The 26,136-nt window shown below is 44.9% G+C and overlaps 2 protein-coding genes across 2 annotated transcripts; both read right to left on the bottom strand.

The window, feature by feature from the left end:
• Nucleotides 1-220: 220 nt before the first annotated feature.
• On the bottom strand, nt 221-13,044 carry B4GALT3 (beta-1,4-galactosyltransferase 3; the record flags this gene model as incomplete). Its single annotated transcript, XM_079544757.1, has 6 exons — nt 221-362; nt 1,317-1,415; nt 3,503-3,625; nt 4,413-4,603; nt 5,488-5,723; nt 12,807-13,044. The coding sequence occupies 6 exons, from the start codon at nt 13,042-13,044 to the stop codon at nt 221-223; spliced, it is 1,029 nt and encodes a 342-aa protein (XP_079400883.1).
• Nucleotides 13,045-22,628: 9,584 nt separating this feature from the next.
• On the bottom strand, nt 22,629-25,623 carry LOC306955859 (galactosylgalactosylxylosylprotein 3-beta-glucuronosyltransferase 1-like; the record flags this gene model as incomplete). The annotated part of the gene is made up of 4 exons (XM_079547219.1): nt 22,629-22,715; nt 23,114-23,410; nt 24,685-25,223; nt 25,512-25,623. 4 exons carry the CDS (start codon nt 25,621-25,623, stop codon nt 22,629-22,631), a joined length of 1,035 nt encoding a protein of 344 aa, XP_079403345.1.
• Between the last annotated feature and the right edge of the window lie 513 nt (nt 25,624-26,136).

The raw sequence follows: 26,136 nt of genomic DNA, 5'->3' as shown, positions 1-26,136 counted from the left end.
GACTTTTGTAATAAGCCAGATCCTGTTTGTAGCTATCATGCCTCATTCCTGAAGCCTTTTCTTCAAAGTCTCCCATAATCCGAAGAAAAGTTCAATGTGTGAAAGACAACAGGATTAGTCTCAGGTGCTGCAGACTCTGCACCACAGCTGGAGGTAGAGGCTGAATACCCATAACTGTGCTGTCACAGTGAATTCAAACTCCACTTCAGTTTTCATTATCTTAAGAAAAGGGAGGGACATATCCAATGTCCACAGTAATGTTGGTATAAAGAGGATGCTTTGTTCTGGAAAGGAGCTTGAACTCTAAAGAATTCATCCCATCATCCTTCCAAGTTTTTCCAGTGTTGTGGTGGGAAGCAGGCCTGAAGAAAGGAGAACAGTTGCCATTAGAGAAAAGAACAAAAGTGATGATAACAACTGATGCTTTGAATAGAGGTAACAGAAGAAAAGGTATTCTGGAGGGCAAAGGCTTAGCATGTGAAAGCTGTCAGCAAAGCCTCAAGAAAATCCTCTCCCTATAATTACAAATGAGAAGGAGAGAATGCTTAACAGGGTTGGGTTGAACTTTGTGCAGAGTATTACAAACAAGGAGGACAGCATGGTCTGGATCCTGATCAGAAAGGGGGTGGTGATTGGATTCTGAAAAAAAAAAAACAAGAAAAAAAAAAAAAAAGAACCTGGTAGCAAGCAGAGAGACTTCGGAGCACAACAGAGAGGCTTGCAAGAGCACTGAACACAGACAGCAATAAGTAGGTTTAAGACAGAGTTGTTATGGAAACCTCAGGTTAAGAGGAGGGAGGGAAATCTGTGCTGTCACTATGAAAGCCCTCACACTTGCCCCAACAATCTCTTCCATTGCTTTTATACAGAAGTGTGCCTTTGCTAAGGTCTGTCCTGCACATTAGTCACCTCCTCAAGCTACAATACCGCTTTCCACTATTTTAATGACACACTGTAAATCTGCACAAAGAGCCTCTTCAAACAGAAACCTGCTGGTTTACAAGACAGACTGAGATGGCATTTTCCCCGAATAATTTGATGCTGAAGTTTGATACTTGCAAGCTGCGTGGCTAGCAAATATTCTTAACTTCTTACTAGGTAAGAAGTAGGAAACTAGAAGTGCGCCTACACTTCCAACGCAGAGATAAGAGCAGCACTGCTCAAGTGAAGCTAACTGGGAGCTTTCTTTAAATAGCAGCATTGAAACAGAAAAATAAGCAGTGGCATGAGGTTTACTTCCCACCTTTCTTAAGGATGATGAGGTAACAGCCTGCCACAAGGAGCAGTCTCTGAGCTGCTCTCTCTGGTACAATTACCTTCTCCAAGGCTCTTCTGTCTCTCGGTTGTAATCCATTACTTTGTAGCGTCCAAGGTGTGGTGGGTTCCGCACAATTCTCATGCCTGCTAACTGGATCCTTTAAAATGAAGAACAAAATGTGTACTTAGGTATAAAGATGTCATTGCCAGCTAACAATTGGACTTTGTATAACTTACCTTAAGCAATTAATTACTGAATGATGGCATCTATGTTAGCTTACCAACAGAACTTGACAGTAATACTGTTAGACCCAGCAAGTCTTTGTTTATCACACAGGACCCTTCATATTCACAGGAATTTTCTTTGTAGAAGAATGAAATTGTGCTCAATTTAGGTTATCTAACTGGCATGTCTGCAGCATTTAATTGCCTTCTGTTGTGACCTGGTGCAACAGCAAGCTGCACTGAAGTGGGAATGCTCTAAAGCTGGAAGAAGCTACAGAACTGAAAATATTTATCTACAAATAGAAAATGATTTCAACGTTTCAGTGACAGTAATGACATACTAATACATATTTCAGTTTTACACAAGGCACCTTGTTGCATTGGAATTTCACAAGATTTGCACCAGGTGGGTCTTACTCACAAAGGAACAGAAAGAACACCATGCACATGCTTGATAGGACATGTTGCACCAATCCAAGGCTGCAGGTGACAGTTTCCTGTCATCACATCATTACCAGTGACACGATGTGGTGTCATCACTACATGCCAGAGTCCAAACAGCAACCCAGCATGGTGATGGGTGAATTTGCCATCAAAGAAATGTAAGACACAGTCGTACAGGTTCTTTTGGGATAGGAAAGGGGTGATCTTTTCAGATTTCCTGGAACTCAGAGAAACCATCAGCTCTGACCGCTACATCAGAACATCAAAGACCATTGTGGACAATGCCAGTCTTGCCTGGACTGTCCTATCACACCCACCACACAGTCCAGATTTGGCAACTTTTGACTTCCCTATTTTGGACAATGAAAAATTGACTACCTGGGCAACATTTTCCTACTAACAGCACTATCACAACAAACATGAAACAGTGCATCACCTCCAATGTGCAGCACACAGGCTCTTGTTCTTCACTGGCAAAAAAAAAAAAAAAAAAACAACAAAAAATGCATTCCTAGTTGTGGTGACTATGTTGAAAAACAGTGTTTTATAGCTGAGAATTTGCCCTATCAAATAGCATTACTGTGCTCTTTGTAACTGTTGTAGTTTCCAGGGAAATAAATAGGAGGCATTACTTTCAGAGCAAGCTATGTACTATTTTAGCTAGCTTGCTCTGAAAGGCAGAGAAGGATTTCTATGTTAACTTGATTTCAATTCCCAGAAGAATGCTGCTGTTGAGAACTCTAGCAGCTTTTAAATCAGAACATTTCACCATAACCGTAATGCTGTGCAAGACCAAAAAAGCATAAGGCCTTTATTGTCAGTTTAGCTTTTTTAACTACCCTATTAGCTTGGCTCGGTGCAGGATGGTACACAGTGCAACTGCAAAGGTGAATAAAGACACAGCTGTGATTTTGTACTTGAAGAATCTGCATTAGGCTAAGTACCTGAAACAACTCATTTTGTTCACTTCTATAGCATGCTGCTGCCATAGCAACCAACATACAAGAAAAAAAAAAATATTCAGTCAGCTTGTGCTGTCACTCACAATAGTTCACAGACTTCTCCATCACTCAGCACGGAGGGCAGAAGTTGGAACGAAGGAACAGACCATGCAGGTTAAACAGCCATTAGTAACTGAACTCTGAGTATTAGTGACTAGGTAGCATTTGGAGCAACCCATGTGCCTAATGTAAATTCAGAACTGTTTGGGAATTAATAAATACTTCTTGATTTTCTTGTTTATCAAGTTTACAGATTCTCTTCTTTGGGGCTATTAATGTCAGTGGAGTCACAGCATGTCAACTACTGCTGGTTATAACCCCTTGGAAGCGCTCCAGTGCAAGTGCAGGCACAAGGATGCAAAGTTCCACATTGTCCCCCAGTATCTGAAGAAAGCTTTGTTCTCCCAGCACACAATGATTAGTCATAGATTCTGAGCATTTTCTGACAGCAATCATGCCCACTGCCAACAACATCTAGATTACAGTGCTACTGCAAGCACATTAAGAAACGGAGTCTCTTAGTTCCTCTCTTGCAGTAATGCTCTGTGTTTCACTAGGAAGCTGTGAATCAGTACCTTGCAGCGATGTCATCAGTTTCACCACCATCACCCCAGTAAGTGTTTGGAAACCCGTTCATCTTCATGTAGTGCTCTGGAGTCAAAGCAGATACACCTCCAAAAAAGGACTTATACGGAAGGCTAAAATAGCAGGGGAGAAAAAACAAAAAACATCATTGTGAGGGCTAATAACAGTCCTTCAGAAACAAGCAAGGGCAGCCAGGTCACAGATGTTAATCTCATTCCTTACAGTTTTTCTGCAGAGGCAGATGGATGCAAAGTGGTAAGTTTAGATGTACTCCCAAAGAAAGTTTTAAGCCCAGAATTAGGAGATATTATTTACCGAAACCCAAAACAGCAGAATCATGCAATTCCTGTGTCCCATCTCAGAAGGTCTAAGTGAAGGTTGCTTGAAAATTAACATCTCCAATTAGATCCAAACACCAACATTGTACTGCGTATAGAATCATAGAATTGCTCAGGTTGGCAAAAAGCTTCAAGACCACCAAGTCCAACCACAGCCTAACCATACTACCCTAACTCTAACAACCCTCTGCTAAATCATGTCCCTGTGCACCACGTCCAAATGGTTTTTAAACACATCCATGGATGGTGACTCAACCACCTCCCAGAATCTTCCACATACAGTATCTGCCATTCCATACTCCTTATTGTGGACACAAAAACAAATCTGCCAGTTATTTCCAAGCTGAGCTAATAATGGAGCAGGGAAACACGTGCATGGAATCGTTTGAGATTGCATGTCTAGGTCAGCAACTCCTCTTACTGGAGAAGCCTCTAGTGCTAGAACAAAAAATGAAAACTCCCACTTCTTGGAGGTTGGATCTTTCCCTATCCACATTCATACTATCCGTCTAGAAAGAAAAGAGTAGGATACATAAGTCCCAAAGCAAATGGAAGCACTTACTTGTACTGAAATTTATCCATGGCACTAGCCATATGTTTGGGATAGTATTCATCACAGACGTAGAGATTATAATCATTCTCAGGTACCAAGTCCACATCATGCAGAAGGAGGCAGTCCCAGTCTTCATCCTTCAAGGCTTCCCGGACACCAACATTAAGTAACTTTGCTCGGTTAAACGTGCCATTCCCCACCTGGAAAATAAGATTTACGTTTCCCCATCAAAAAAAACAAACAGGAGAACTCAATTACAACGGATGGTAGAGCAAAAAGCTTACATACGTGAATGACACTGGAGTGAATTACTACTGCCTGTGAATTTCATCCCCTAGATTATCTGCTCTCTTCAAAATATTGTTTGCAACTGTAAATCAGTGATATATCAGGTGCTGTTTATTGCTGGCATATGAAGAAGGCAGATTTTTAAGACACCAGAACATTAAGCCTTCGGGTTGACATATTTAAGCACATCAACACTTCTGTCCTGATTACTGCTTACTAAAGCTTAGAAAGGAGAAAAAAAGATCTGTCACAAACAAGAAGCTTCCTCCTTCTCAATCAGCTATTTAATCAATGAACCCCCACTTTCCCTCTCTTCATTATCTTTTGCAACATCACTCCATCATCAGTTACTAATGGCTGTTTAACCTGCATGGCCTGTGGCAAACAGCAAGGCCAAGGCAGATGTTTTCACTTGATATAGTCTAAAAATATCCAACTTCATCTTAACATTTAGTCTCAACAGTTTTAGTCAGCAGCTGTACTGACAAGCCACTGACAGACAACTCACATTCAACTCCTGAAGAGCTGAAAATACAAGTTACCACTTAATGACAGCTTTATCCCTCTTGGGAGGAAAAAAAAAACCCAGCCCAACACAACAAATCAATAGCAGGACAATGATCTTGACAAGTGGTAAGATATTTCAATCAGTGGCAGCCACGGAGGTATGATGGCATGTAACTTCACAGCTCGACCCAGGCATCAAACGGTACTTCCATTAGAAGATCCACATATCTTGTTCAGAACCTAACCTTCATGTGGCAAACTCCACCAGGTATATTCAATTTAGATTTACCTGCTGAATCAAGTAGATCCTATAGCTGAGCTGCTGGCGCTGCAAGAAGGGATGAATGTAGTAGAGAAGATGGTGAAGGTATTTCTCCTGGTTACTGTATGCTACAAGGATGGCCGACTTGTAGCGGGCCAAGCAGTGAGGTGGTCTGTACTGGCCTCCAGACTGAACAAAAGGATTTTTTTGGATGATCATTCTTTCACTGGGGAGCACGTCAAAAGTGATGGTTAACAGACCAACTGTAAGGAGAGGCAGAGAAAAAAAAATTGATAAGCAACATTAGGAATGTTTCTCAACTTGCATTTAAGAACACTAGAGCAGCTCCACACGGTTACTACAGGAGACACCAGATCTCCCCTAACCCAGAACAGGTAATAACACCACACAGATGTGCCCCTGTGACAAATTCCACTGCTACCTGCCAGTCACCCCATCACAGCTCTGTACAGCACTGCCAGGCCCAGCACCAGGCCAGCAGGCACTTGCCAGAGAGGCATCATAGAAACATTACAGCCAACAATGCACTGCAGGCCTGTGTACTTTCCTTTTTCTTGGTACTGGCTCCACAGCACACAAACCTGTCTTCCGTGCATCCTTCAATAAGTATATCCACTGTAGAAGTACAGAGGAAAACATATCTATGTGACACTTTTTTTTTTTTTTGGCAACCCACATGGAAAACGTCTGTAAGGCTCTTTCAGATTGGATTCAAGGACAAAGATGTCCATAAGAACACTCAGCAGGTTGGGGGGAAACAGATTAAAGCCCAGATGAACACAAATGATTTGGGAAACATAAATGCTTTAGAAAGCGTTAACTTTATCCGAAAAGAAGTTCAAAGTTTAATCACGTGCCACCAGGGCTGTATTTGCTGTACCATTTAATTCTATACACAGTGCTATGCAGGTAGCATTTTGCTATTAAAGTTCTAGGAGCAACAGATAGCAGAGCTGAGGAAGGAGCTCAGTATTTTGTATTGGCAAGAATAGGCATGGGGCAGCAAAAGCAGCTACATATGACAGCAGCTCTACTACATAGATCAATTTTAAACACAAAACATACCCAGTGGGTACAGCAGTTTTTACCTAATTAAAATAAAGCTATCTTCTTCAGATGGGAAAATCTTGAAAAGAAAAAAAGCAGTGCAAAGTATCAATCACGATTTTAACACAAGTCCTGCATTGTGACAATCTGAAAGTGCAAAGACTGATTATTTTACTATCTCTTCTGGGTTCACAGAATCACAGAATGGCCAGGGTTGGAAGGGACCTCAAGGATCACAAGTCTCCAACCCCCCACCACATGCAAGGCCACCAACCTCCCCATTTAATACCAGACCAGGCTGCCCGGGGCCCCCATCCAACCTGGCCTTGAACACCTCCAGGGGACGGGGCATCCACAGCCTCTCTTTCCAGCACCTCACCACTCTCTCTGTAAAGAACTTCCCCCTGGCATCCAACCTAAATCTTCCCTCCTTCAACTTAAAACCATTTCCCCTCACACTGCCATCATCTACCCTTTCAAAGAGTTGACACCCCTCCTGTGTGTGAGTTTGTGGGTTGTGAAAGGAGGACCAGAACTAGCAAAAGAGTGACATTTGCACACTTATCAGTGTATCATAGTGGCTTTCCAGTTACTTTTCTCTAAGAAAATAAAGCATAAATACAGAACAATAAAATACAATAATTTTAATAAAAATATATTAAAATATCTTCTTCACACAAGCTAGGAAGAAACCTTCACCTAAACTACAATTAAAATCCAACAATGTGATCACCTCATATTATGGTTTCAAGAAGGTCCAATTATCTGCAGGTCACATTACCCAAGGACAAAATATTTTTGTACCAGAAGCCTGGGAGCTACTTTATTTATTTTTGCTGTCATAAATGAGATTTTTTTTTTTCCTCTTCCAAGCTCATAGCTAATCCTGTGGCTGTTCTGAAGTGAGCTTTCAGTATCTTCTAAGTCACACTCCCTGTAAAGCACTGAAATAAATTATCCTCTCATTAAATTTCTGATAATGAAGCCTGGGAGAAAGAGAATAAGTGTTTAGGCTTGGTTTGCCCCAGGTCTAATACATATTAAAGGAGGTGAGTCCAGAAGGTACTTCTTCCAGCCTATCTCACATTCAAAATCTCTGGTACAAACTTAACAAAGCACACAAATAAACAGGGTCTGTGTTCACCTACATCCTGTTTAACTGACACAAAGGAAGTGACATCCCTCCTTGCTTGTTTCAGAAGAGCATGAGGAAGGTTCAAGGATTAGCTTTGGAATAAGATTCAAGCTGTCCATGCTGGGAAACACTTGGCTAGCACACAGAAACTGTATACATCTCATTTCTGAGGGGCAAACGTAAAGGCAGTAACAGCTTCTTCTTCTAGGAACGTAAACAACAGCATTCCTCCAAGGTCTGTCAAAACAGCCACTGACCCCATCCCCTGCACAACTAAAAAAGAACTAGAAGACCAGCCCCAGTGAATCCCACTTTGTAGTTCGACTTTAAAAAAAAAAAAAAAAAAAAAAAAGAAAAAACAAAAACCAAGACAATTTTGCCAACAAGATTTTGTGATTGCTGACTCTGAAGCATCACTTATAAACCCTTCCTTCGGTACCTAAAACACAGGAGAGATTTGATTTTAATGATGTCACCCTAAATACATTAGATTGGAAACTGGAGTACACTGCTGTTGTAGTTGCATATCTGAAACAGAAGAGAAGATCTGCACAGAACTGTGCAGCAGGCCCACAAATCCACTGTAAGGATTTTACGATGTTATTACCTACTTTTATGCAGACTGTTTCCTGCTCCATCTTTAAGAGCAGCAGGCCAACATTTTTTTTAAGCTTGTATTTTACACTGCTGTTCAGATTTATGAACTCTCCTGATTAGCCGTTCTTTTAAGGTCCTCTAACTACAGCATCATTAACCACCAATGTGATGACATCTGGAGCTTGCTGAAGAAACACTATCTGCAGAATGGATTTCATGTACAGATCACAGCTCCCAAGATGACGTAAGAAATGGAGTTAATTCTTTTCTGTTCTCTCACAAAGGCATTTTTGTTTTCCCTAATACAATGCCAGCTCTTTCTATTGGAGTTAAGGTTCCGCAGCGGTAATCCTTAAATTCCAAAAATCAGATCTGAATTTGGACATAAGGGACAGAAATAACACGGGCTTGTGTTCTCTCCTTCCATACCCAGACATCCAATACATGAGGGTAATACTGACAGTACTGAGGCTTTTCAAGGCACCAAATTCTCCTGAGCTGCCTGGCTCCTCACCTCAAACAATTTGGCCCTGAAACTCATTTTTACATGCTAAGGAAGCACAGAAAAGAGTCGTTAAAGCCTGTGATGCATCCCTAGACCTCTGTCTGCCCTACACCCCTTGGCTATAAACTCAGTTCCAGCTCTATGCTCTCCTTCCCATCCAGCTAACAAACAGCTAATGCACTGTAATCCGATTAAATCCCAGATGTGGGCAGAGAAGCTGCAAGCTGGCCCAGACAGGAAAAAATAAAAGGTCTTTGGGAAAGGACAGAACAAAGAGAAAAAGGGAAGGAAGAAAAAAAAAAAAAAGCTCAACCATCTCGGCCATGTTAGAAAGCACAGGATCCCCATTCAGACAAGGTACAAAATGCTGTGCAGCCACAGTTAGGTGGATTGGGAAGACAGTTCAACTGTGTGACACAGTGGAAAATCTGTGCAAGACAAGAGGTTGATCTTCCAAAGCATCAGCCAAGGAGGCCTCCTGTGGAGCTATGCACCTACCAACATATGGCCCAGGAATGGGGGCTGCGTGGTGGTCTGCATCCAGGAATAAGAAAGAGGGGCTGTCCCCTTCAGGGAAAGCTCTAAGCCTGATACATTACGTGTATTAAAGTCTTTTAACTCTAATTTCTTTTAAACACTTTCCTGCTATTTCACTGCCTTTCAAATGGGCAGTAGTTCAGAGAGAAAGAGAATTAACAATGACTGTGCTCTTTTTTCCCTTTTTTCTCCTAGAAAAGCATAATTTAAAATGAAAATTTGTGCTTCTTGAGTGATCTGAAATATATCCTGGGAGTTTAATGTCAAATAACTTAGGGATCTGACAATGAGAGGGTCAGATAGAGAACTTCTACTCCATCAGAAGTTGCGTTTTCTTGAAGCAGTATCAGCAGATGGTATCAAACCCTCAGTAAGTTTGCAGATAACACCAAGTTGGGAGAAAGTGTTGATCTGTATGGAGATGGGAAAGCCCTACAGAGGGATCTGAACATTGAGGCCCTGGAGCGTGTCCAGAAAATGGCAATGAAGCTATGAGGGGTCTGCAGCACAAGTCTTACATGGAGCAGCTGAGGGAGCTGGGATTGTTTAGTCTGGAGAAAAGGAAGTTCAGGGGAGACCTCACTGCACTCTAAAACTCCCTAAGAGGAGGTTATGGTGAAGTAGGGGCTGGCCTCTTAGCATAACCAGCAACAGGATGAGTGGGAATGACCTCAAGTTGTACCAGGTGAGTTTCTGGTTGGATATTAGGGAAAATTTCTGAAGAAAGAGTGGTAAGGTGCTGGCACAGGCTGCCCAGAGAGGTGGAGGAGTCAGCAAACCTGGACGTGTTCAAGAAATGTTTGGATGTTGTACTGAGGGATGTGGGTTCACGGGGCAATGGTAGTCAGACTAGATGATCTTGGAGGTCTTTTCCAACCTTGGCGATTCCATGATGGTTCTATGATAATCAACACCTTGACATGACCAATTAGTTCCCTCCACAGTCTGGCTCCTGAGCTCCTTCTATCCCTGAAGAGCGTTTAATTAATAGGAAACTTCAGTGCACAGAATTAAACCCCACAATTCCCTGTCCATATTGCTAGCAGCTGCCTGTGACAGCACACTCCCTGCCTGTGACATGTTCCAGTCAACATCCAAATATCAAGGGATCTATTAATTTTAAACAAATCTATTCTAGCTTGAGGAACTGCATTACTTCTAAAGACTTTCTTAGTTCAGAATAAACAGCTCTAATAACGGAGTTCAATAGGAAAAAGTGAAACTCACACAAGCTAAACAAACAGGAAGAGCAGCATAGATTGATACCTCAGCAAAAGTACAGCAGCACAAAGCACATTACTGCAGTCATATTGCACACGTTGCTTCTCAAGTTCGGGGCCACAAGAGGGTCAACAAACATCACTGAGGGTTAAAAATGCAAGGCCAGTTCTTCCAAGGCAGGCAGATTTATGCAGTTAGTTCTTATGCAGCTGCCCTGGAAGTGGTTTCAGGTAGTTGAGTAAAAGGCAGATGAAGCTTCAATCTGAGACTACATTCACAGAATTAGTTAAATGATCTACTGTACACATAAGTGAAGAAAGCACTGCACTCCATGACAGCCCCAATCCAGAAACCATTTATGCTGCTTGGCATGCTTCCAGTTCCTTTTACGTGTTTTGGAGTGGACACAGTGAATTATTACCAGCTCTGAACAGGAGACTGGAGTCTACAGAATTGATTTCAAACCTTATTTAATGGGTTTATGAAATTAGTATTAAGAGGCATCATTCTCTCTGATGTAGTGCTTCCAAGAGAGATCGGCTCCATAAGAGATGATAACAACCAATCAAGACATTTACAAAGTTTCATAGTTTTATAGGATGTTAAGGTTGGAAAAAAAAGAGTATTTATACGTGTTCTATATGTGATGGACGTAGAGAAATTAAGGGCAAGCACCTCGCAGAGCAGCATGCATCTTTACCAGCAAAAAAGAAAACCACAAAAAAACAAAACAAAACCACTCAAGAGGCTGGCATATAAGAATACCAGAATGAATACCTTATTTCTTACATTTAAGAGGAAACATCACTGAGTAGAAACTAGAACAAAATATCTTTTTTTCTCCTAAGCTCAATCTGTATCAGTGATCTAAAACATCATTTCACAGCAACAATGCTTCATATTCTCCATTCTAACTTTTTAGTACAGCAGAACTCCCACAGCCTCTTTGCTTCACTATTTTTCTTTTACCTACTCAGCCATACTGCTTGCTTCTGCCTCTAACTACACCGTTTTCATGTTATTGCTGGAGTATGACATGCAGGCCAACCCCTCTCTTCTTAGTGCTGCCAGGAATGGGGAGCAGAAAAGATCTTAATGTAGATTTTCTAGCTCTGACACTATCCATTACTTTTATGCAGTTTCACTCTGCATCTGTCTCCTCCATGTACATCATCACTGCTCTTGCTTATCTGATTGTTGGCAGGCAAGCTGCAAGAATTACATCTACTTTTTAAAATTTAAGAGCAAAGCTTACTCATTTGTTCAGGACAGCAGATACTTGTCAGTAGTGGCTACAAGCTACAAGTCAATTTCTACTGCATTTCCCAGCAAAACAAGTGCAGTCGAGCCACAGAATCATAGCTTCCCAAAACAATTAATGGGCTCTGGTTAATGATGAACAAGAGGCTATACTAAGGCCATTATAACTGACACTTGTACAAAGAAACTGTGCTATTTTAGTAACACTTAATAAAGCTGTTTCCAGGAGAAGTGCTGAAGCTTATACCAAACATTACCACACATACTGTATTTCATTTTAACTTCAGCAAGAGGTAGGAAGAAAACTCCACACAACAAGCTGCATTACAACCTCAAAAAGCTCTCACAGCTGGAGGTTGCGCACAGCTCAGTAAGCTAAGCAAGCAGCTCAGCACAAGAGGAAGCAAAGCCACTGTCTTCAACACTTCTACCTGTGAGTTAAGGTCAGGCTGCTCTCTCCATGTTCCATTTGCACAGAACCACTTTCCTAGAAGAGCAGCATGACTAAGGAGTGCATATCAAGACTACTAATGTGAAAAACTAGGCGTACAGAAACTTGTGCTGTAAACTGAAAAACAGACCAGAGTAATTTACTGTGCTATACGTTCAGCAGTGGAACAGCCACAACAACTACACGTGCATACTTACAGAACTTTTCCAGTCTGGGCTACCTGAGTGGAAGGGATTCACTAACACCTGTGCATCACAGCTGCCAAACTTGCTCTATGGTTCTAACTTGGCATTTACTTCGCTTAGGAGTTTTAGCAGCACAACAGCCGAATTAACGCCGCTTCAAGAAGTGGCCGTGACCCTCCGTAAATGAGGTACAGCCTGCGACCTAACTCCTAAGTGCGTGGGGAACATCGTTAAAGACACATAACAATCCCAGGCCGACACAATCACCGAGAATAGCGAGGTGCGGAGATGCACTCTCGTAGACACCACATTTTAAACACTGAAAGCCTAACAGGAGCCCAGAAGAGCAACAGCCGGAGTTGGGACGAGCCAGAGGTCGGTACGTACCGGCGATGGGCGAGTGCGCCGAGCAGTAGGGCAGCGCCGCCCCGCCGCCAGCCGGGACCAGCAGGCTGAGGTTCGTATACACGTCGTGGCTTTTGGAGTAATCCAAAACGCGCTGCGACTCCAAAAACCCTCGGAACACGCTCGAGGCTCCACCTCGGTACAGTATCAGGATGAACACGGCTTGGAAGACGAGCAGGAACAGCAGGAAGCAGGGGTTCTCCACGCGGGATAGGGACATGGCTCTCGCACCGGGTGACCGCCGAGAGCCGCCGCCTGCTCGGGGCTACATGGCTGCGGCCGAGCACCTCCGCCACTCCCGGCACCGACTTCGGGAGGCGGCAGAGCTCCCCTCCGCCAGCTCAGATCCGCCCTTCCCGATTCCGCCGAGGGAAGGAGGAGCAGCTCGGCGCCCCGGCAGCGGCACGGCCCCGCTCCCTCTGCCCACCCAAGGAGCGCCCTGAGGAAAGGAGGAAAGGGCGGGAAGACGCGGCGCCGCGCGCGCCCGTCAGCATGCAAGGGGACCCGGGCTCGCCCGCCTCCCCTACGCCGGCCCTTGTAGACACCCGACCTTTCCCCCGCTCCGTCCCAGCTCGAGATTAGAACGCGGACACCCTCCCCCCGCGGTAACCGTCCCTCACGGCCCGCCCGCTCCTTCCGCAGAGACTACAGCTCCCAGCACAGCGGGATGGGCGGGGCTGCCGCGGGGCATGCTGGGAGCTGTAGTCATCGCCCTCAGGTGCTGGTCCGCCCGTTCCATGCCCAGCGCCCTGTGCTGCAGCCCCTGTCCCTCACCCCCAGCTGCCCTCCCCTGACAGCTCCACGCCGTTCCCTCGGGCCCTGTCGCTGTCACACAGAGCAGAGCTCAGCGCTGCCCCTCCGCTCCCTGTGAGGAGCTGCAGCAGCTGTAGTACTTGTTTTCATTACTTAAAATTCATTGGGGAAGTTAGTGTGATGGTAAATAAAGAAAACACACTGAGAAAAGGAGGTGGTGGTGATGAGGTGGGGGTTGGCCGCTTCTCCCAGGTACCAGCAATAGGATGAAATAGGATGGCCTCAAATTGCACCAAGGGGGGGTTCAGGTTGGGTATTGAGGCAGTGGCACAGCTGCCCAAGGAGGTGGTGCAGTCTCTGTGCCTGGAAGTGTTCAAGAACCTTGTAGATATGGCACTGAGGGATATGGCTTAGTGGGCATGGTGGGGATTGCTGGTTGGACTAGATCATCTTAGCGCTCTTTTTTAACCTTCACGATTCTATGATTCTTTGAGCTTGGGCAAGGCCTGTCTGTCTCCATCAATTTCTGAGGCAGAGAGAAGCAGGTCATTTTGGAACAGATCTGCACTAGCAGCTCTGATAACTTTACTGGTGGTGCAAAAATTGCCATCTTGTGTCTTTCTGGGGCGCAATGAGCATGTCAGCTGGAAAAACAACAGCTTCACCCAATCTTTAGTTCAGCCTATGTTATATATATGCTCTCATGACTGGAAAACTAATGCATAGCTTAATTCTGTGCTGGCTGGGGAGCTGAATCTCCATGAATGTCTCTTTCAAGGCACTTCAAAAACCAAATGTGAGAATTATCATTCCTCTCATTCCCCTTCTCCTATGGTCACCAAAATTGGTGAATCAGAACCCACCACAAGTCTACAAAGTGCAAACAACGTCATGCAGGAGATCTGAATGCAGATCAGAACTTCATGGTACCAGCAAGGCCAAGTCTCTTCAAGGTCACTGCACTCCTATTTTTTCCCCTGACGTGAAAGGCTGGGAGAGATTTGAATTAAAAATGAATTGGGTTGCTTAAATGAAAAAAATAACTGTCTTCACTGAAGCATGGAGGATAGTTGGCAGGCATTTTAGCAACCCCTGTGCACAGATGTATTGAGGGCAGTGATGGAGGAAAACAATGTTGGACTGGATCAGTAAGGCACAGGAACAGGGCTGTCTTGACAGCCAAAGGTCTACCTTTCTCATTTTCACATGTCCACCCGAGAAATTAAATGAATGCATAGGGAAAAAAAGGCAAATACCATCTTCAACAGAGCTTGAAATTAAGTTTGTGCAGGAGGCTCCGGATGTCCCAGGGGAGGGGCGCTTCCCCTCCCTTTAAGTGTAATTTCACCTCCAATCAGCCCCAAATGTGATGAGAGACAGAGAAGTACTTCACCATTTAATACAATTCATTCTCTTTTGCTCTTTCCCCTCCTTCTGCCCGTTATGCCTTGGGACCTGCATCACTTCCCTGTTGAAAATGCAGCAGAGTGCCTAGCAAGCTTAGCTTTGAAAATGTAAGGCCCCAGGAGGGGGAGAACAGCATGTTGGGGTGACACCAAGCAGGGTGCTCAGGTAGAGCCAGAGTCAGTGTGTCCTGCCCACTGCTCTGCCTGACCCCCAGGGTTTTTAATCAAGGAAAGAGGAAAGCAGCATTACATTTAGTAAAGACATTGCAGAGGATTTCAGCCACCACTGAACAAGCAGTGCCATTCCTCTTTTTGTGGGGGTGGCAGTTTTTTTTCTGGTAGGGTGAACATTTCAGATGCCTCTGGCCACTGCAGTTGTTTCTCAGCCTTTCAGAGAAGAGAAGGGAAAACCAGGAGACTGGAGTAGTTTCCCTGTCTGGTCCCACTGGTCTGACACATAATGCCTGCAAGACATTCTTCCCAATGAATTGCACCCTATAGGGACTGGCACAAGGAACTGAAGCAATGTGCTTCAGTTAGGAAGCACATAGCTCAGGTTAAGGTGTCCAGACCTTGTAGTGCCCTTCTTCACCCTGCTGGTGTTGCTCCTGCACATCTCTAGGAGATGCAATAGGCTGCAGTGCACAGGACCACCTTCACCTCCATAATGCAGACATCAGTCTCAGGGATATGAAATGGTTTTGCTTGAATTTCTCTTGCAGCACCTGGGTAGGTGAAGACTGAAGGGAGTACTGTTGGAATGAGAAGAACTACAGCAGACACATTTTCCATTATAGAGTGCACTGTGTTTTCCTGGAAAAGAAGCAAGGCCTTATGTTGCAAGACAGAAAATGGTGCAATATTCACATCATATTTAATAACGCTCTTGTACCATTCAATATAAATAAATAACCATTAAAAATTACTTCCTTGACATTCTCCTTCCTCTTTCAATAGTATTTTCTGCAACAGGAAATGTTAGGAATATTTATTGGTTGGTGAATTGGATGGATGTCAGAGAACATGAATATCAGATACTAATACGCTAGTAAAAAAACAGGTACTGGGATGCCTGCTCTTTAAACATTTCAGGCTTGATGTGCAGCATCCCTCCTTTATTGTATCCCTTGTTCACTTTCCTCAAAGCTTGTAACTTCTGCTGAGCTCTGCTAGCAAAGAGCCCTCTGAATTTGTGCTGTCTGTCCTCACCTACCCTTTGCTGCTGCACCCTGCCTGGCAGCAGTCCTCGCTGTCTTTAGTCTGCTCTACAGGGTATTTGTAAAAAGAGTATTTGTGCTGGAGTGTTCAGAACATCTGTTAGCCTGAAACAACAGCTGTGTGCACCACGCAGTCCATACAAGGTCTCAGTCCTATACAATTTAGCATCTGGCAGAATTTCCTGATTCACAGAATCCCTCCTCCATAGGGTCAGGCTGCTGTGAGAATGGTGTGTGACAGGGCTGGTCTTGTGAGCAGCTCAGAGCATTGAGCGACAGTGTGCTCCTATCACTGCAATCCGGGGCCCCAGGGGGAAAAATAGGAACAATTATTTTGCTTTTATATAGGGATGCAGAGAGACATCATCTCTAAAAGCACATATGCACGTCCTTTGCAATGGGAGCATACCCTCGCTACAAACATCCACCTGTAGCATCAAAATCCCAAGTAGGATATCCTTGATACTGAAGGCCAGGGAATTAATTACCATATCCCCTCCTTTTCATACGGGTAGAATCCCTACCCATCTGGGAGGAGAAAATGGAAGATCATAAATGGACTCCTTTATTCTCTTGCTCTTTGCTCACGGACTAAAACCACAAAGAAGGGGACAGTCTTCTATTAATGGTGAGTGGGATCATTAAGCCAGTCTTTCCGCTCAGTGGCAGGGATGGGTCAGCAACACCCACTGGAGCACAAGGCCCATTACCTCATGCAAAGAGGCCAGGGCACGAAGCTCTGACAAACAGAGAATGAAAAGTGCTTGTCAGGAGCCAGGCTTCCTCCATGCTACCCAGGTCACATATATGCCAGACTTTACACTTGCTGTGTAAAGACCTTTCTGGGGTCACAAGAAGGCACAGTTTTTATGGCCCATTCAGTACTACTTCAGTGCTGAGACAGCTTGCAGGGAGGCCAGGCCACACTGAGCACAACCACCCTCTCTCTGCTCTCAGCCTCCTCCTTGTTTCCTCATGCCTTCCTCCCCAGCGGGAGACATCTCACTCCCTTTGCCCTCTCATGCACTCTAATCTCACTCCCACAGCAGGATGTCTGCATGCTAGTTCCCCACTAAGGGAACACAGATCAACAATCAGATATCCTTCCAAGAGCCCCCCTTCACGAATGCCTCCCAAGATCCCATGGGGACTATCTACTTGATTGAGGCACTCCTTCGCACATGTTTTTACCTCACCATGACTGCTCAGGAGCCAGAAACTTAGTGCCACCCACATCTTTTGCATAAAGGAATAACAGTTCCTTTTGCTGTACTTCCCTCCTTGCTGTGTTTTTGATTATTTTGCCAGCTTAGGATGCCATTGTAAAGAAACCCCAGACAGCAAGAAGCATAAAGACATTCAGAAGTGAATGCCAAGCTCTGTTATTCTGTGAGCGTCTGGGGTGAGAGAGGAATTGTTCTTTCCTCATGAGTATGTCAGATGACCTAAGTTAAAAAACAAAGTGAAGCAAAGAACAGGCAGAAAAGATTGCAGTATAAATAAATCAACAAATAAACGTATCCTGCCAGCCCAGAGTTTCTTGGGCAGGGGGTGGCTTGATTGCTCATGATTTTTCTCAGGCTATCAAATCCTTGATGCATTTTGAATGCTTGAAGCCTTGTTCCTCACAGCCTGAGTGAAGATGGTTGGCAAGGTGTGCTCAGAGAGGTTTTCGGGTCAGTCAGGAAATCTTCCTGCAAAAAGTCAGAGAGACATTTCTCCCCATGCACACATGGTACAAACACTTGTGCTTTTAACCCAGTGCATTCTTCCTTTGGTCCTCATTTGCCACCTACTGGTCCATAGGCTGCCTTATGTTTTATCAAAGGAAAGGAAAACCGTTCTAGATAACGCTGCCTTTTCTCCCTCTTCACAGGGCCAAACGTGCTATCAGAATTCAACTGGAAACTTGACAAGTGAAATTGCAAATGATGACATCTGTGTGCTCAAGATATGTTTCCCGATGATGATCCCTTTTCGAAGTTTCTCGATGTTCACATAGGAGACGACTGCAAGCTCAGCGTTCTTTTCCTAAGCACTTCTCACCCACCTCCACTCCAGAAAGGTGTCTTTCTCCCTGGAGGTTTAGAGAACAAATCTGTATTCATGAATTGAGGCTACTAAAGTGCCTAATGGTACTGCAGAAGGAACAAAATTTTCAGGTCCACTCATCTCTGCCCCTGCTTGACGCTCTCCACACTGAGACATGGAGGCATGGCCTCTGAGGTGCAGTACCTGCCAGGTCACCCTGAGCAGGAGACAAACTTCATCCAGAGGGCACCGGGCCTGGGAACTGGGACAGCATTTTCCAACACAACCTGCAGTTAGGGCAGTTCAAATTCTCAGCTGAGGCACTTCTGAACTCCTAAACCCAAAATGAGGGCTTCCAGCACAGCTGTTTCCCCAGTACCAAAAGCTGATCCATGCGTGTATCTGAGGGGGAGCCTCTCTCAGGCTAGCTTTGCTTTTAAGCTATTCTCACTGAGAGCATACCTCAGACTAACAGATCCACATCTGTGCTTTTGCAACAACTCCTGTCCTTGAACCACAGCAGCTCACAGCTGTTGTCCCAAAGTTCAGGTTTCACAGTATGCCAAGAGGGATCTTCAGAGGCACCCGCACCCGTGGTGGATTTCAGCCTCTGTGCTGGCACAGCAGGGAATGGAGATCATATCTAAGACGTTTCCTGTTTCATGAATAGTTAAAAGCACAGTGCCCACAAGGGAAGGGAGGCACACCTCTCAGCCAGTGTATGGAGTCAAAGTGGAGAGCTGTAGGATCACAGGGAATGTATCCACTCTGTCCCTGCTCATTGCCACCTTCTGGGGAGCAGGAGCTGATCGATGTGGCTACATTCGGGGGTATTTAGCATCCTCCAGTGGTAGAACAGACAGGGTGCACAGTTGCTGTGGCTGCCAGCAAGCTTCAGAACAATCACTGCCCGCTGCCTCTGTTAAAACAAACACAAGGTGAGGTAAGAAAGAGATAGAAATCTCAACATCATGTCAAGTAGATCAGGGCAGGAGAGGCATTCAAAGAGAGTTGTCCCCTGGCTCAGGTATACACTAGGTAGCATCACTAACCAGGTTTCTCAACCTTACAGCCGCAGGCTGGGGATGCAGCCAAAATGCTGTTTGTTCTATTTGCACTGCAGGGTCCTAGCAGGGATGTTCTATTTATTAATTAGTAAAAGGTTTTGAAGGATTTTTTTCCCCCAGTAAAATCATTATCTCAACCTCTTTTTTTTTTGTTGCCTTTTTTGTTTGTTTCTAAAGAAAGAAGATAAGATTTGAAGAATCCAGTTCAATCTGTTTAGAAGCTCTGAAATGGAGGTGAGTTTCTTTTCCTATTTCCAAAAATCTCAAGGCAGCAGAAGTCCTAAGTGAGCTCATCTCTCTCCAATAGCTGTAAACACACGGTAGCAAAAAGAACAAGTAAGTTTTATAACACCAGGCTTGAACGACAGTTTTCAGGGCTTTAGCAAAGAAAAGATAGAGAGCAAAATTAATCCCCACCTCTGCTCTCAGGAGCCACGGTCTGTCTTTCTAGGGAGTGTGGTTTCAAAAGAGTTTTCAAAGACGTAGACTGGGAAAGGTTTTAGATCTCACCCAAGATCCTCAATCCCAACACATCCAAGATCAGCCCTAATGGCTCTCAGGGTGGAAAAATCAGAACTCTAGTGTAAGGAAAAGAATCTTTGTTAAAAAACATTGAGCGCTCCTTTTTCATTTTGTTCTTATGAAAAGGCAAACTGTGCCACATGCCTTATTTTCCCCTCTCTGTAGGTCTGCTCTGATGGAGTATTCTCCCCATGACTCATGAATACTGCTGTGGTTCAGCTAGACACAGCCAAGGGCAGCGGGAATGCTGGCAAAAAAGAAAGCAGGCTCCAGCTGGGACAAAATAACCACTATTTATGCAGTACCTGCTGAAGCCTGATCTTTGCAGTTTACACAATCAGCGGATCCCTTCACAATGCATCTGTGGCAACCCAGAGAGCAGAAACACATGCCAAGAAACAATGTATGTGGTCTAACTGATGATTAATAGAGCACCAAAACCCACAAGCACCAAAGCCTGGCTCACGTCTGCAGGTGCTGAAGGGGAAAGGGATTTCTGAAGGTCTAGGACTCACCTAGCCTGATCTGATCCTCAGTGAGGACAAGCTCCCAAGAGAAAAAGACAGAAACATTCTCCCCACTGCATCTAACAACAGAACATTCTCAGGGGATGAATTATACCTCTTTTCTCAGCACTAGCTCATCTAGATTGTGTCTGTCAGGCTTCTGAAGCTCAGCAGCCTCAATAGTAAGAGCCTCCAAAATTCAGTATAGCTATCAGCAGAGGTATCAATTTAAAACTTCACAGGGGGTGTGGGTGTGGAAGCTGATGATTTTGCTTGACTGCTCCCAGCTGCATCCACTAAGCTTCTCAGGGCAGCATATCTAATTTGAAGGTGCCTCCTGGAGTGGATGCCTCCTGCTCACCGGGGTCGAAGCAGCTGCCCCACAGGGCGAATGATGGTGGAGGAAGGGTTGTGGGCATGTTTTCCACTAACGCGACTGGAAAAGCTCCTTTAAAATACACAGAGTTGACTGAATGCAGATTCTGGCTTGAAGACATAGGAGAGAATGGCTCTGGAAAAGGGTGTTAGTAAATAAGTGGCTGTGTCTCCATCTCCCAGATCAGTTGGTTCCCTTTCCCACAACAAATGATCTACAGAGAGCCATTCTCATGAGCATCTAGAGTAGGTGCTTGGCATTTTTTATGGAGGATGGCTGAGTGTTTGGCCGTGGAAATGGGATGAGGATGAAAGAGAGATACATAAATGCTGCATTCATTAAAACATCATATCTACTCTCTGCACCTGTTATGAAGCAGTTACCCCCTCCTCTAGTGATTAGGCAAGAACTGGAAAGTAGCCTCACCTGTCTGAATGCTGTTAAGCTTGCTCATCCTTTACAGAGTTAACTGGAGTCCTTATGAGCTGAACTTGGACAATTGCAGCTTTAGTTTAGAGCAGACCCAGCATGGCTGGATCTGTAATATGAACCCATTACTGGTAATGGATCACACAGAAGTAAGGTTAAGAGAGGTGCTGCTGCCTAAGCACAGGTCTAGCATGATCTTACATTTGCTAGTATATTTGAGATTTTTATGAAAAACTAGCAGGTGTGATAGAGTTTGTGCCCTACAGGAAGGTCAGGTAGGATGCTCCAGAGTCCCTGGGTGGGAGCAGGTTCTGCATTTAGGCAGCTGTCTCCCATGTCTGCTGTCAGCTGTTGGATGCACAGTCCTGGGATTGCTTTGCCCCTCGTATGGCTGTCACTTGGAAGACGATGGGATAATGTGGAAATGCTGAATGCAGCTACAAACAATGCACACCAGATTAGTGCAGAAATTGAAACATGCGCATATGTCCACATACTGGGCAGTCAGTTTTGCCTCCCCAGGACAGCTCAGATAAATACTGGGGTCAGGACTGAAAGCAGCCCTAGAATATCTTCCAAAGTAGGAATAAATCATTCAGCATCCTCTGTCTGACCACAAGTAGAAATCATTACAGAAAGAGCTTGGTCCTCCTAAGTTAGCAACTTTCATTCTTTTGGAACATTTGGGGTAGCAATCTGCCAACAGCAGACATTAAGATCAGAAAGCATGACAGCTGACAGAGGAGGTCATGGCTCCTATGAAGCCTGTCCATCATCACTTTCTAAGAACATATCACTGAATTCTTATATATTCATACCCTCACCTATAGAAGATGCTATAATCCCTCCTCCTGCTGAACTTTGCTCTGTGGACTGTGTAGGCAATTTTAGTGCCTTTACTGTTTTCCCTCATCAGCAGATGTATTCCTAGCTCTGGTAATGCAGATAACGAGTTCCTCAGGTCGTGACAGTCTGCATAGGTTCCTGTTTTGAGATGGTCTCAGTGTCTACCAATCCTTCCAGCAGCACCCACACCATGAAAGTTCATGTGAGGTAGAAGCTGAATGTGGATAGATGGAGCACTGCAGAGGTGGTGAGGCTGGTGAGGCAATGATCTCTTTCCACTCATTGCAGAATAATTTCCCATGAAAGGAAGTTTTTAAACCGGTCAGAAACTGGGGAGCAAGGAATGTGGCCTACCATTGCTGCGGTAAACCGTGAGATTCTTCTGTTGTTTTTCTCTGCCTGTATGCAAGCAAAGCTTCCGTGGAGACTGCATGGAGGCATAAATGCACACAGAATGCAGACAGGCAGTAAAGATGAGGATCCACTTCTTGTGCAAAGGGTGACACAATAAGGGAGATATCAGGGCTACCGTATATGCTGTATTATTTCTTGAAAGAAATAATAACAAAAATAAAGAAACATGCACAGACTATTTGCCTTGCCAAAACCAATAAAGACAAGGGTACTCACACTGGGGAGCTGTCTCTCTGCTTACACCTCTACCCTGGGGTCTGTAAATCCACGCTTGCCTTCGTTAACCAGAGTTGGCCTCTCAGTTCTTGTGTGCCAGACCAACACCTATAGAGAACCAAAAATTGTTCAGGGCTCTGATGCGTGAGAACAGGAATCAAGACAGGGTCTGGGGGAGGCTTTACAGGTGTATGAAAAAATGACAGGCAAAAGATAGCATTTTGGACCAAAACTCCACTCCACCCTCTCCTGGGTCTCCTCAGTATGAATTGCATGGAAGAGGCTCTTTATATTAGAGTGCATGGCACTAGATGCTCCTCAGCACTCCCTGAGCCTCTCATCTGCATAGCATTTGGCAGGCCATGCCTGTCTGGCACGGTTTGGAGCTGAGGTGTGCTGGCGGAAAGCAGGCACAGGGAAAGATGAATAGGGCATGGCAGGAGGCCATGAAAGCCGCCGGGATTTAGAAAGGGAGATATATTTTCCAGGTCTCTTGTCCTACTCACCTTTGTGCAGTTGGCTGCTTTGGGCTCCAGCCCATCCATAGTCACTAAATCCTTCAGCAGACTGGTTTCCTGGTAACCTCCTTTAACTCCCTCCAGCTTGAAACTGGCTTGAGGCTTCTCCAAGATCAGCTTGATGCTGATAGCAAATCCAGCCATGTCAATAGCAAAGGGCCGATTAGGGTCAAAGACGGTTTTCCATCCCACCACCTTCCCAGCTGGGCTTAATTTTGGGGATTCATACCGCAGCCCCCCAACAAACGCCACCGGCCAGACTGACACCCTCCTTGTGTAGCGCATCTGTGTGGCAGAAGGAAACAGTGCTGTGAGAATGTAACTCTACGATGCTTTTCCCAGCCCATTAGTATGCCATCCTCTGTTTTTATTGGCACCCGTCCTTCCTTGTTGACTTCGTCTGCAATTACATGGCTCTAGGCAGCACAGGCTGAAAGTGGCTCTGAGCAATCCGATCTGCTCACTGCAAGGAGTTGGACCAAATGACCTTTAAAGGTCCATCCTGAAATGACTCTATGATTCTGGGAAAACCTGTGGTTTGCTGATTTCATCCGAACTTTTATCATTTTTTGTTAATAACTCCACTCACTCCACCCTCATTCAAGTAATCTCCCTCCCTGACTGATGCACCTTTGTCCTCCTTTACTGCAGCCTTCCCTCATCCTTACTCTTCCATCCACAGCTACTTCTTAGAAGAGCAACTGAAATTACTGAAATTGTCATAAAAAGGACTTGGAAATAAGTCCTTTTAAAAAAGGATGAGCTTAGCAGCCACCTAAAAAATTCTGAAAACTGGAAATGTGTTCTGAGGCATAACATGGTATTTTGACTGGCGTATAACAGCCTGGCTTAATTTGGTGACAAGGGAGTTTACTGAATAATCATTTTTGCAAGTTTGTGATAGACTTGGCATCTCACAAAAGCCAGATTTCCAACAAAAGTCTGGGCAAGGTTCTATGATCCCAGGGGCACAGCTCTGCTGTGGTGGCTGGAACTCGGGAGGACAGGAAAGGACAAAAAGTCTATTAGGAAGTCAGTAAACGGTTCTACTACCCCCTGTTCATCACACTCCTACCAGAGCACAGATTTATGCTTTGCCAGAAGTTTATCAATAGTGCTTATTTAAATCAAGTCAGTTCCCCCTGAGGAGAGGTACATATTCTGGGGTATATATACTCTGATCTCTATGGAAACAAACCTGGCAAAATGAAGCTGCAGTTGGAACAATGTTATGTGAGCGGCTACTCACGTCTGCAGCCTCTACCATGGCGGAGCATGGTAGCATTTGCTCTTTCAGCCCTTCAGAGGGTGGCTACTGGTTCAGCATAACTGTGGGTTTGTAGGGCTTATATCTGCCCTATACCCAGCTCCCACAGAGAGCCAAGATAGAAGGGCTCCAGGCAGCTTGCCACAGCTCATACCTCCCAGTTAATGACTAAAGTCCACACGGCAGCCCTGTCTTACAGGTCTTAGAGGCCTACAGCCTCTAAGTTCTGTCCTTAAGAGGCTTTTGCATTTGTATTCTGTTTTTCTGTCCCATATAACTTTATGGCTCTTACCTCTTCAAACAGCTCCAGGCTGTAAGTGTTATCATCATCAGCAAAATACACTACCCCTTCTGGTGGTGCTGTGTTGCTGAAGCTGTCCCTCAGCCAGTGAAGCCCCAGGTTCCTCTGCAGTGTCCCCCGTGGGGTGTGGGATGGGATCCAGGACAGCCCCAGCTTCAGGCTCTTGGGCGTCTCCACATTGAGGTGGGTGAAATTGAGGCCTGCCTTCTCCAGTAGATTGGACACTAGGTTGGTCCTTCGGGGTGAGTCCTCCACCACCACCCAGTGCAGGTTCTGTACATGCAGGAAGGTGTTGGCCAGCCGGGTCAGCTCAGCTTTTTGCACTGGCCGCGTGTAGGTAGGGGTGATAACGAATATGGTCGGCAGGGTGTCTGACCATGGGGGAGGCCTGGAGTACACATAATTCTGGATGACTTTAGGTGTCGCCCCTATGCTCTGCTGCTGGCGAATGCATGACGGGAAGCCTTCTTCTCTCAGTGCAGATGTACCATTGAGGAGAGCTTTAGAGGTCACGTTCTCATCTGTGTCTTCTGAGACAAAGGAAGGAAGGAAGAAGAAAGACGTTAGAGAACTGAGCGCTGCAGAGCTGCCACCTCTCCAGGGGATGCTGAGGACTTATCTTTCTGAACTCAGTGCTGAGCACATCAGCTTTCTCTCTCTAAAGCTAAGCTAAGGAGCATGTTTAACATATTCTTAGGAAAAAATTGGGTGTGTACTGCAGGCAAGTTTGGTCCCACAAGAGTGAGTCTTCTATGGAAGGCTCACGCCAATAATTGTCACAACCACAAGCACATTGACAGCAGAGCTCTTGCACTTACTTCTCAGCAGGCTGAGGTAGCGGGTGGTTGGGTACTGGTGCCACAAGGTTAGGAGAAGAGCCCATGGCAAGACAATGAGGAGCGTAGTAAGAAGGTTTCGTCTCCTCAGCATGCTGCAGAGAGCTTCCAATACCCAGGCATCTCTCTACCTTTCAGAACAGAGGAAAGAGTAAGAACTCTGAATTATCAGTAATAAAAAAAAACAGTAGGAGAGTTAAGTCTACAGGCCAAATAACAACGATCAGTTTGCTTGGAGGGAAGCATGATAAATGTTGGGTTCTGATCCAGCAAAGTATTCATCTAAGGTTAGGTTCATAAAGAGCCCCATTAAAGTTACAGGCCTAAACCATCATCCAGTTGCCCTGGCCAATTCCTGTGCTACTGAACAGTAGTTATTTATCTGTTTATGTTGCTGTAAAGCACCTCCTGTAACCCCACAATGAACCCACTGTCCTTGACTTAGAGTTCACCTTGCAGAATCTGAGGCCAGAAAGGACTGTCACTTGCTCCCTTCCCAGGGGGAATATTCATTCCTGAGCTTAGAGGTGAGCATTTAATATGCTTGTCCTGTAGGCTTTTTAAAAACTACATGCAAGACTTGCATTCCTACGTAAGCAAGTGTGCA

The sequence above is a fragment of the Tetrao urogallus genome (assembly GCF_951394365.1).
Source record: "Tetrao urogallus genome assembly, chromosome: 1".
Classification (NCBI taxonomy): domain Eukaryota; kingdom Metazoa; phylum Chordata; class Aves; order Galliformes; family Phasianidae; genus Tetrao; species Tetrao urogallus.
This window is presented reverse-complemented; position numbering and strand designations above follow the sequence as displayed.